Source organism: Electrophorus electricus, chromosome 1 (genome assembly GCF_041902795.1).
Source record: "Electrophorus electricus isolate QZ-2024a chromosome 1, ASM4190279v1, whole genome shotgun sequence".
In the NCBI taxonomy this organism is placed as follows: Eukaryota; Metazoa; Chordata; class Actinopteri; order Gymnotiformes; family Gymnotidae; genus Electrophorus; species Electrophorus electricus.
The window spans coordinates 42,780,355-42,790,969 of record NC_137497.1 but is presented as its reverse complement, the minus strand read 5'-3'; the positions used below and the strand labels follow the sequence as shown (position 1 = coordinate 42,790,969).

The 10,615-nt window shown below is 43.1% G+C and overlaps 2 protein-coding genes and 1 long non-coding RNA gene across 9 annotated transcripts; 1 reads left to right on the top strand and 2 right to left on the bottom strand.

Moving 5' to 3' along the window:
- Positions 1–86: 86 nt before the first annotated feature.
- Positions 87–2,964, bottom strand: klhl40b (kelch-like family member 40b). Of its 3 annotated transcripts, none has more exons than XM_027016208.3 (6): positions 1,849–2,964; positions 1,381–1,541; positions 1,177–1,284; positions 904–1,089; positions 661–807; positions 87–459 (listed from the first exon to the last, which is right to left on the bottom strand). In XM_027016208.3, exons 1-6 carry the CDS (start codon positions 2,962–2,964, stop codon positions 348–350), a joined length of 1,830 nt encoding a protein of 609 aa, XP_026872009.2. In that variant the 3' UTR covers positions 87–347. The 3 variants fall into 3 exon arrangements, with proteins under 3 accessions (XP_026872009.2, XP_081577083.1, XP_081577080.1); XM_081720957.1 differs by having other exon boundaries at positions 698–807; XM_081720954.1 differs by having other exon boundaries at positions 1,384–1,541.
- Positions 2,965–3,224: 260 nt separating this feature from the next.
- LOC113581222 (uncharacterized) lies at positions 3,225–7,394 on the top strand. 3 transcript variants are annotated; one of them, XR_003411046.3, is made up of 4 exons: positions 3,225–3,348; positions 4,965–5,110; positions 6,610–6,653; positions 7,073–7,394. It is a non-coding gene; the product is annotated as an uncharacterized LOC113581222 (long non-coding RNA). The 3 variants fall into 3 exon arrangements; XR_014125399.1 differs by having other exon boundaries at positions 6,610–7,394; XR_014125404.1 differs by having other exon boundaries at positions 4,965–5,191; positions 6,610–7,394.
- hhatlb (hedgehog acyltransferase like, b) lies at positions 3,986–8,617 on the bottom strand. Of its 3 annotated transcripts, none has more exons than XM_081720971.1 (11): positions 8,485–8,617; positions 7,820–7,887; positions 7,596–7,709; positions 7,066–7,260; positions 5,982–6,191; positions 5,655–5,826; positions 5,395–5,539; positions 5,257–5,292; positions 4,982–5,183; positions 4,671–4,815; positions 3,986–4,482 (listed from the first exon to the last, which is right to left on the bottom strand). In XM_081720971.1, the coding sequence occupies exons 1-11, from the start codon at positions 8,588–8,590 to the stop codon at positions 4,304–4,306; spliced, it is 1,572 nt and encodes a 523-aa protein (XP_081577097.1). In that variant the 5' UTR covers positions 8,591–8,617; the 3' UTR covers positions 3,986–4,303. The 3 variants fall into 3 exon arrangements, with proteins under 3 accessions (XP_081577097.1, XP_026872010.2, XP_081577101.1); XM_027016209.3 differs by having other exon boundaries at positions 4,671–4,812; XM_081720975.1 differs by lacking the exon at positions 5,257–5,292.
- Positions 8,618–10,615: the final 1,998 nt, after the last annotated feature.

The window sequence follows — 10,615 nt, the reverse complement described above, 5'->3', positions numbered from 1 at the left end:
AAAATGGTGTAGACTGTGGCAATATTAATATATAAATAGGAAATATCACAATATAACTCTACAAAATGTAACACCACAAAGCATCATTAGAACAATAATAAATATTTATTGAGTTTTTGCAGGGTGTGTGTGTGTGTGTGTGTGTGTGTGTGTTTGTTTTTTTACTCCACAAGTCCGAAAGTAATTGCAGTATGATCTAACGTTTCACCAGAATGATTATGAAAGAAAAGACACTCACTGCTAGAAAAGGTTTAGAAATTGCATCATTTAGTAGAAAAATGAAGAGTTCATGACATTGTTTCTTGGCACAGGGAAAGCTTGGAGCCCCAGACTGCTTCAGTCTCTGCTTACATTTTAGTGAGTCTCAGCGTGTTGAGACGGACACCCAGCACCGTGGCAGTGGAAGCATAGCGGATCTCTTTCAGGACACCGGTCCACTTCTTCTCACCTTCATCATACCTGTACAGAAACACAAGCTGGCAGTTTTTGTGATTTTGCAGGTGTTAATATTCTAATCATTAGTGAATTCACTTTAACAGATTTTTAAAAAGGCTCTCTCCTCCATTGGATATGCTTAGAAAGACAGCTCTGATTGGTAAAATGATTGCGCTACAAGCACATCTTGTCACACATATTACAGGCTGTGTGCTGATGCCTTACCTCCATACGTCATTAGTTTCTGTGGGTATGAGCTCACCGTCTTCATTTGGAACCATTGCAAAGCCGCCCACAGCATAGATAGCATTTGCCACTGAGACAAGACTGAGGGAACTTCGCTCTTGAGGAAACTCCACAAACTCAGACCACCTAGAAGCAACACAGAGAAAGAGAAACTCAGCTGTATTGGATCTACAGCCCCACAGAACAAATTACCTTTCTAAACTCATTTCAGTGGTGTCTCACTTGTCTGTTGCAATGTCATAGATCTCTACGCTGCCAGCTAGGCCAGCATCCGTAACACCTGCAGCCACGTAGATCTTGTTATTATGAACGGCGATGCCAAACAGCGATCGTGCCGTCTTCAATGGCGCTAGTTCTCTCCATTCCTCTTTCTTTGTGTCGTAGGCACACGCTCTCTTCAGACACTGTCTACAAACATGACATCAAGGTTTGGGTGACAACTGACCAAGAGACGGTGAGAAACAGCGCTTGTAGGGTAGTCATACTACTGCTTACTTGTCATCTCCTTTTCCTCCTATTACGTAGATGAGTCCGTTATGAGACACCGTTCCATGGCCATATACTGCATATGGGACTGGAACTGATTCTCCCCATTTGAAAGACCTTAATGCAAGCAAAAACATTTAAAGAAATTACCACCTGATGCCTTTATTTAATGTTTCAGAATAATCATTTGGAATTAAAAAGAGAGTTCTTTACTGCCTGTTGTAAACCAGGACCGAATCCAAAGAGTTCTCTCCTTCTTTCAACTCTTTTCCACCAATGACAAAGATGAAGTTGTCTGCTTCACCCATGCCAAAAAGAAACCGTGAGCAGGGCACAGGGGGCATGCCGAGCCAATCTGAACTTGCGGGATCAAACTATTTGGGGTTAGAGGTGACAAGCAAGCCTACTTCATTACCAGTAAGGTTAAGTGAATAGTCATACTTAAGATTTAACATAACACATACTACAATTCTTGTATTTAAATAGGCTCACACACTTTATATGTGATTGTAGACTTGTTTCTAGACTGAATAAATACCTAGACAAACAAAATGGTCAAGGTTTACCTTAGACTTTTTTTACTACTGAATTTATTGTCGCCGTCATCCTAAAAACATCCTAAAAGGTTTTTTAATAGCTTCAGTTCAGTTCAGCATTGTGCCATGGGTATTTGGTCTGTACCTGTAAAAAGTATGAGTTGAGCTGTTCCTCTTTGCTGTGTTCATCAAAGAAAAGTCCTCCAGCCACAAAGATTTGGTTCTCTTTGGTAGCTAGACTGCAGTGATTTTTTGGAATCTGGGTGGACAGTGATGCTACATAGCAGTCATTCCCTAAAGGGTCATAAGCCACAGAGCCAGTGTTACTAATCATAAATATCAGGTCTCTGACAAACATGCCAAACCTCAGGTTATCGTTCAGGATTCCAGGAAGTAGTTCCTCCTGCTTTTCTTCCTCCTCTCCCTCCTTCTTGGCCTCTTCTTCTCTCTTCTTCCCCTTCTTGACTTCTGGAAGCTTCCCAGCGTGGGCATCTTTGACCAGCTGCAGCTTCTTGCCAACCTCTGGGTTGGATCGCAGCCACTCATGCTGCTCCACCTTCTCTGCAAAATAGTCTTGCGGCATGAGACGGAAGCGCACACAGTCCAGCAGGGCCGGAAGCTCCGGAAGCCGCGTGTCTCTGTCATACGCCACCCACTCCAGCAGGGCCTCGAACACAGCCTGCTCCATCTCCACATTCAGCACGTCCGACGAGAGGACGGCCGCCAGCTCGCTGGGACTGAGCCGGTGGAAGTCCTCATTTTTGGAGATCAACGGGAAGCGCTCGCAGGCGAAGTTGCGGGCCGACACAGCCAGGCGGGGGCAGTCGAGCATGAGGCCCAGGCGAAAGATAGCCAAGCAGTTGCTCAGACTCAGTCGCTTCTGCAGGAACGACACACACACGGTGAAGATGGATGGGATCTGCAGAATGTTGGCCAGCGCGAAGATGTCCTGCACATTCTGCTCTGTCACACTGATGCTGGACGTATAGAGGTATTTAAGCACCATGCCCATGACGCCGGGCTCGATGTCCTCCAGAACAATCTCACGCTGCTTGCTCTCCTCCACGCCCGACTGGAAGAACGCCCGGAAGTAGGAGCTGCAGGCGGCCAGCACCAGCCGGTGGCAGGGGAACTCCTTGTCTTTAATCTTCAGCACACAGTCCACCATGCTGTCACTCTCCAGCAGATCGCAGAGGCCGTCCTGCAGCAGGGTCTGCTGGTACAGACGGGGCTCTTCCGTCTGGTCTATGGGCAGAGCCATGCTCGCTCCTGGATGTCTCGGACAGTCCCGGTGTGGGTTAAGACTGCTGTTTTAGATCTTTTCCCAACAGTCCCAGTCTTTGTCTTTGGAAAGACAAGGCGCAAATGGTTGCGCCCAGTGCTAGCAGCGGCTTATCAGACTTCCTCAGCTGTCCTAGCGCCTCAACCAAACTCCAACTGGCAGGCTATTTTTAGGTCCTCACAAAACTCTGGAAGTCATACTGGCACATGTGAAATACAAGCCCCAGGCCTGGACAACAGCTGACACGCTGCCCCCCTATCAAACTGCACCTCGCCCTAAAGCATAAGCACACAGGACCTTTGGACGAGGTCAGAGATCTTAAGGGAGGCACCATCGGGATGACCCTGGGATAATCCCCAAGCTGTGAGTCATTTTAGAGAATGCCTTCAACATAGACATATAGATATACACTAAAAGAAAATGTCAAATCATTTCAAATTTTACATAATTCATGTAATTTCATATTCATATGTATACTGTTGTCATTACTGCAGTCCTTATCAGTTACTATTTTTATGTATCAAATACAAAACAGTATAAAAATATTTCATACAAATTCATAAACTCTAGTTACGAGTTGTAGTTTGTTTACATACAAAGTACAGACATGTCAAAACAACAGTATTATAAAGTAATGCAGAAGGATTAACGACTTTGTTACACACCACAAAAAGGCTTCTTCCAGATCAGCTGCTCATCATGAGCAGAGGCTATGTAAGTCCAGACAAATGCCCTGCGCTGGGAAGAGCTCAACAACCATGAGAATCACCAGTATGAATCACTGAGATATATTGGGCACTTATTCAGCCTTGGAGGTTATTTTAAGCAGCAGTGTCATGGAGGCAGTGTGCGTTTGACTCAAACACCTCTCATGGACTCATAGACAAAACATCTGCTCTTAATTTGATGGCTAGATTCCATCTGTCTCTGATTATGATAACTAAATCAGTGCTGAAAATATCAATGTAACAAATTCTGGGAAACCATTACAAATCTACTGTTGAAATGTTGAAAGGTACAGCTTTTATTTCATCTTCAGTGTGGTAAGAAGTTATTTACAGAGAATAAGAGTTCTTTCCCCAAAGGTGTTATTCAAAAATGCTGTGACAAAATCACCATGATGAACATGGCCTCTAAAGTTTATTTCATTTATATTACATGCATATCTGCTGTAGTTCATTCTGGATTATTCTGTGCAGAGCTGTTAGCATATCATACATTAGGGTATCGCTGAGGATTTTGTTGGTAAACTTATTCCGTTAGTCTGCAAGACGAATACTTTAGTAGTAGAATATTGCAGTTGGAAGGTGACAACGTTCTACTCTGGTTTTTCCTTGTCCAGAGGGTGAGCAGTGCTGGGTGTCTGGGCCGAGGTGGTGGTGGATGAGGGTGGAGGGTCAGGGTCATGGATCAGTGCCTGCTCTCGTTCTCTCTCTTTAATAATCTGCACCAAGCAGTAGGTCACAAACATCACAGTGATGGTGGACAAGGGAAATCCTGCATGAAGGAGCATTAAGATAGGAGACGAGTTAGGTTTTAGTTTACATAGCGGCTCTTTCATTAAAAGTAATGTGTTACTGTTAAATGATCTACAGACAACAGACAATCTAAGAAAGCAGTGCAATACTGCACTAACTTCATGAAACTACATGGATGATTACATTACATGTTCTGCGGTTTTTCACCTTTTACCAGAAGTCTTTTGGCAACAAGCTTAGCAAAGTCAAGGCTGTTGAGGGCCACGATGTTGTACAGGACAATGCTCCAAAAGTTGAACGTATTTAGCACGGCTCTAATTCTGCGTGACATAGATTGTGACATCGCCATCTGCTGGCAGCAAAAAAAATATTGTAGACACACTGTGAATCGTGTCAGATGATTCAGTTGCACGTAAGGCAATAATTACTTTTCACCACGTCTTTGTCGTTTCGTGTTTTTTCATTTCTCTAGGTTATTTTTATTTATTTATTTTACTGTAGCTTTCCTACTCCCTCACCTCAATGGAAACAAAGGGCTCTGTAGAGAAGAACTTGGCCATCCACATCTCAAAGTTAAGCCCAAAGCAGTTGAAGAAGGCCCAGATGAAGATCCCCCAGCTTGGCCCCAGCCACAGGGCAATGATGCCGTAAGTGCAGAGGGAGGCTACCAACTCGTCCAACACATTGTTATGTTGCCCACCTAGGTGGTTATACACGTACCTGCAAAGGTGACTTTCCGTTAGAGCCTATGCACTATTAAACATGACACATGAGAAAGTATTGTTGCACTTACTTGCAGAGCCAGTCATGGATTCCTCTATCAAAGTGCCTTTAGGAAGAGCATAGTGTTGCCTTTTATAATGTCATTTGTATCTAAAATGTTTTAAATGAATGTGTTTAATGAATTGAGAAAAGTGAAGGGTGCACTCACATCTCTGAGAAGACATAGAGCATTGTGGTGCATTTGGGGGGTTTGGGGGGGTCCAGATGGTCTAGTCGAGACACCGTGTTTATCACCCCAAACATCACAGCTGTTTTCACCCAATCATACACCACATTCAAATAAGCCAGCCCAGCTGGGGGAGGAGACGAGCCCCTGTTAGACAGAGGCGTGGTGTGCAGAGATTTTCTACAAGCTAAAGACATTAAACCATTCCATAACGAGTCATAAACACACAAATAAAAACACACCGATGGCCCAGTCTGACAGGCGTTTCAGCAACTTCAGGTCACTGGGTATTGTCAGAATGTACAGGAAGTGAAAGAGGATGGCCACCACGATAATAGCCCCCAGGTGCAACAACGCCTGGACGGAAATGTTCCACATCTCCCTCTCTTTCCTGCTCAAGTCAGGATTGTTGGCCTGCACAGCAATGTAGTACAGTCATTATCGCTGATCCATCCGCTCATCTGTATCATACATTCTGATTGATTATTGGATGAATTAAAAAGTGTCTCACTACCCCAGATGGGTTAGTTGGATGGGATTACAGTGGAAATGCTGATTAAGTTGTTCACCTGCAGATGGAACTTGTCAAACGTCATGATGGGTCCAAAGTAGAAGAAAGGGAGGTAGAAGTTGTACTTGAGAAGCTCCAGTACGCTGTAGTTGCCCTCTTTCTTCTCACAGTTCTCCAGGGCAAAACTAATGCAGCGCATGATGGAGAAGCCACACCCTCCATAGAAGAACACAGGGCGGAGCTCGAAGGAGCCGCTCACAAACCCCGCCTACAGAACAATGAGATAATCAGAGAGGCACCTGCTTGCTATGAGTTCCCTAAGACTCTGAAGGAGAGTGAACAATGTGATGCATCACAAGATGAAACTTTAAAGTGGATTCCTTAAAGGAATTCCTTGAAACATTATTCACAATACACTGAACAATCCTTTACATTTTTTTTCCTCCCAAACTAAAATAGCTGGGCCTTATAGTACTTTTTATGCTGAATTCAAATCTGTTTTAAGAACTTTTCTATCACATAGTTTTTTTTAAGTTACAGGGCAATTAAATTATACATTAATTATATATTACTTATTTATAAATGAGGCTTTTATTATATTTATGCTAAGGTTATTGCACTTAAAATGTTTATAGATGCACTTCTAAAATATACAATGTTTAATTTTTGCCTATATTTGTTCTTAGGAACAACCCTCTTCAATGTCCATAGATGGGATCTGCTTTCCTTGGTACCACTTTTCCATACTATACATACACTGGAACAAAAAACACTACTATAAACACAAACTGTTGTATCAGGACACCTAAACAAACAATAAGAATCAATTATTTTAAAAGGCTGAGAAAGCAGTGTTTAAACTAGTAATTATATAGGACAGAGGTTTACAGCATTTACACTCTAGAGATTATATAGGACAGGGGTTTACAGCATTTACACTTTAGAGATTATATAGGACAGGGGATTACAGCATTTACACTCTAGAGATTATATAGGACAGGGGATTACAGCATTTACACTCTAGAGATTATATAGGACAGGGGTTTACAGCATTTACACTTTAGAGATTATATAGGACAGGGGATTACAGCATTTACACTCTAAGTAGCATGGGGGTTTCGGTCACTGCTTGCCCTCTGTACCTGCCAGGAGATGAAGGGCTCCATCTTGAAGGTGGCCAGCATTGTGAGGCCGGCGGTAAAGCACAGCCAGCGCAGCTTCACCAGGGAGATGCTGTAGAGCAGCATGCAGTGGGAGAGGATCAACATCACGTAGGTCCAGCCCATGCTGGAGAGCACAGCCAGCACGCAGTACACTGTGTGCACCAGGGACCTGTACTGTGAGAGGGGAGCAGAGGGTCAGCATCTGCTTGGCCTCAAGACATGGGAATTTCTTCACAAACCGCGTTACACGTTGTACTTTTGAATGTGCATTTGGACGGATGTTAAGTAAAAATGGTCACTTTGAGGTACTTGGCCTTTATATTCAAGAGATATATTTTTACCCTAAGATCAACATCACCTCTTCTGTAACTGGAACCAAAGACTGGCAAAGGGGTGATGAGTTTTTAAAATGTGAAAGTGAAACAAGCTTTTCTGGGAAACATTAGAAGACCAGTTTCAGCCCAGCTGGGTCACAACCTACAAATACTGCATTACCCCCTGTCACCCACCTGTGGGGCCAGCATGGAGCAGATCTTGGCAAACAGAATGTGGCCAGAGAGCGCAAACACAATATGCTCTCGGAACGTAGAGAACCACATCATCCACTCCACATCAGCCGTGTCCTGCCAGGAACACAAAGATGTCTTACTTTAGCCACAGCACTATTTACTCTCATGATGCCGAACACAGTTGGCACGGTTATGTAGAAAGGTGCTCTGTGATTGGTCCTCACCATTTTCCTGCCGAAGAAGTACCATCCTGGCTGGATGTTGGACTTGAAGGATTTTCGGTTTACATTTGCTTAAGAGGACATTGCAAACAATTGGTCATTGAACATCACTAGCAATTACAATGCAACATTTAGAGTGTTACCACTGACATTCAGTTCTTTTACCAGTGGTGGAACATAATTGGTGTAGTGTTCCCCTTAACCAGAGATCAATATCCTGGACGGATAGAGCCTTACATATGATTCATTTGATTTCTTCTGCTTGTCCCTGAATGTCAGAATGGGGTTTTTTATGTCATGAAGTTCCAGAGATCTCAAAGACAATGAGCATCACCATCCTATTTTTCCTGTCTCGCCCTAGTGTATTAATACGGACACATGATCCGTGCTGCATAGTGTGCATAGCTCCCAGCAGCTGTTCCTGAAACCCTGCTGCGACGATGCAGTACCTCCCCGTGGCCCTTCTGGATGGCACCGCAGTGGAGAGAAAGCAAGACCGGTGAACATGTAGCTCGCGCATAATTAACAAAAGATGTAGTGCTAAACATTCAGCTTCACATGTGCAGGCAAGCTGTCTGCACTGGGTAGTAGAGACTTCACCTGCCTACTGTAAAGGTTTAAAAAATCATAATATATGTCTGTGTGTGTGTTCATCCATTCACACTTACAGCTGGACACCTCCAAAATCCAGCTGGCAGCCCACAGCATGGCAAAGCACAGCACCACATAATAGAAGTAGAGTTCATGTTTGGGAAGAGCTGCTTTGACCCCCATAGTGCACGAGCAAAGTGCAGGATCACCAGGTTCCTAAAATGGAATCGGGGGAAGGAAAAAAAGAAGGTAAATCCCTAAACCTTGGGAATACTGGAATCTGTCAGTTTACTGCATTGGATGCTGTTTATTGAAACCACATCTTATTTACTTTTCCATTGTTTATAGAATTTAAACTAGTATAGAGTAGGCGATATTAAAATGTAACATATTTATGCAACATTATTCATTTATAAGAAATTCAAGTTTTATAAAATATTCATACATAATTAAAAGTGCCCAGTGATTGTATATAGTGTAGCAGAAACAAGAAATCTCGCCGATATCTTATGCCTACAACACACTTCACGAGTCATTGCAAAACTCTGTTTAGGTTGTACTATCAGTAAAAGGCCCCAAAGCGTGTTACAGGTGAACTTGAGAATTCCCCAAAGTCCACCAAAACCACAGAACAAGAGTATTCACGCTTGCCATTGTAAATGGGCCAGCGTTAAAGTGTAGTACCTTACAGCGTTGGGCCTGCTTGGCGAGTGTCCCAGGTCCCTGACATTTTTAGTGTGAGGACAGAACCTTCCAGTAGAATGGTAACTGGAGACTTGCATTACACAGCACCTCCGGCTAGTTTACCTGAGCTATTTCTATTTTCTCAATTGTGATTCAAGCATCGCACAAGAATTCTAAAGGGTTTTATTGGCTGTTTGTTTAAAATTTTACAATACAGAGCCATGCAGACATTTAGAAGATAATTTGGAGACGGTTTCGATAGATTTAGGTTTTTGTAGGATCCCCACGCAAGCAGGTAAATAGACGAATGTTCAAAGTGCTGTTAGATTCTGTGGTATTTCAGTTGGTCTTGTGCGATGTGAGTAACACCACCTGCTCTACTAACCTTGAGCGCAGCAATGCCACTGTAAATCCAAACGCTGTTGAGATCAAATTGCCGCAAGCTACAATAATTTATAACACTTCCAGAGAGCAATAAAATCAAACAAGTTCAGCGGAGGAATCTGTAATAGGTCCAAGACTCCCGAGCTACCTCCAGACAGTGGCGGACAGTTACAAGGTGAATGGCAGATGTATTTATAATTTTGTCCTGTACTTCAAAAGGGGGGCGGACCAGTGTTATCCTGATCGAGGCATGTACTACCATCCAATACAGACAGCGTCATGTCAGTGAAGGCTACACAAGCGAGCTTGTGCATATATTCCTTCTCAAAACGCACAATACGTATGCCAACTTTTCTTAAACAAGCATTGATGCAAATTGTTTTACAAAATTTCTGTAAACTCTATATAAGAGAGAGCAAAATTGTAGTGAAGTAGATGAGGTTTGCAGAGAAACAGGATGGTCCTTCCTCAGCTGTGCAGAAGTGTTTCTGAATTTCTTGGAGGGGTTCTAAAGTTCCCAGTTTAGATTAGTTGAGTTTCCTAATTTCATTGCTACCATATCAACAAATAGGAATGTAGACGTCATTAATGCAGTGTCCATTTGCACTACGATGCTAAATATGCTTAATTTAGACTTACCTTACTTCACCATGTGGACATTTACAAATAAAACTTGCAACAATGCTTTATATTGTTTTTATTTTGTAGAATGCAGAAGAGTGTATGGATATGCATCTTTTTTCATTTCAAGGGCTCAATTCTGATACTCCACAGGTGTTCCCCAAAACGATTTCAGGCTTATGCAGAAACCACATCCTCCACTCACCTCCTAGACGAGAGCAAAACGTCACAGACACGCTCGTCAAGAGAGCAATGACCATTCAGATAACTGGTAAGGTGGCCTGCAACCAACCTAGATGTTTTACATGCAAACTTTATTAACTATCACAAAAGGATCAACCCTCCCTCATTTCTCCTCATACGCTACAACAGGAGTTGTCTACTGTATTGCTTGCAAGCTATAGGAGCTGCTCCTGTAGCCCAGGGGACACATTCCCAACTGCCCCTCTGAGCACCTGAGCAACCTCAGTCCTGCCTTATAGGTTAGATTCGAGTAGATCAGATAAATTCTAAAGAGAT

What these genes read in the sequence shown, in the direction of transcription:
- hhatlb (XM_081720971.1), bottom strand. Translation starts at nt 8,590, where the DNA reads ATGGGGGTCAAAGCAGCTCTTCCCAAACATGAACTCTACTTCTATTAT. An exon ending in CCTGTCAGACTGGGCCATCG is followed by an intron (nt 5,540 to 5,654) that starts GTGTGTTTTTAT and finishes CTCCTCCCCCAG; the next exon opens with CTGGGCTGGCTTATTTGAAT. An exon ending in CAAAAGACTTCTGGTAAAAG is followed by an intron (nt 4,483 to 4,670) that starts GTGAAAAACCGC and finishes TCCTTCATGCAG; the next exon opens with GATTTCCCTTGTCCACCATC.
- klhl40b (XM_027016208.3), bottom strand. Translation starts at nt 2,964, where the DNA reads ATGGCTCTGCCCATAGACCAGACGGAAGAGCCCCGTCTGTACCAGCAG. An exon ending in GTCCTGGTTTACAACAGGCA is followed by an intron (nt 1,285 to 1,380) that starts GTAAAGAACTCT and finishes GCTTGCATTAAG; the next exon opens with GTCTTTCAAATGGGGAGAAT. An exon ending in GGAGGAAAAGGAGATGACAA is followed by an intron (nt 1,090 to 1,176) that starts GTAAGCAGTAGT and finishes TCATGTTTGTAG; the next exon opens with ACAGTGTCTGAAGAGAGCGT.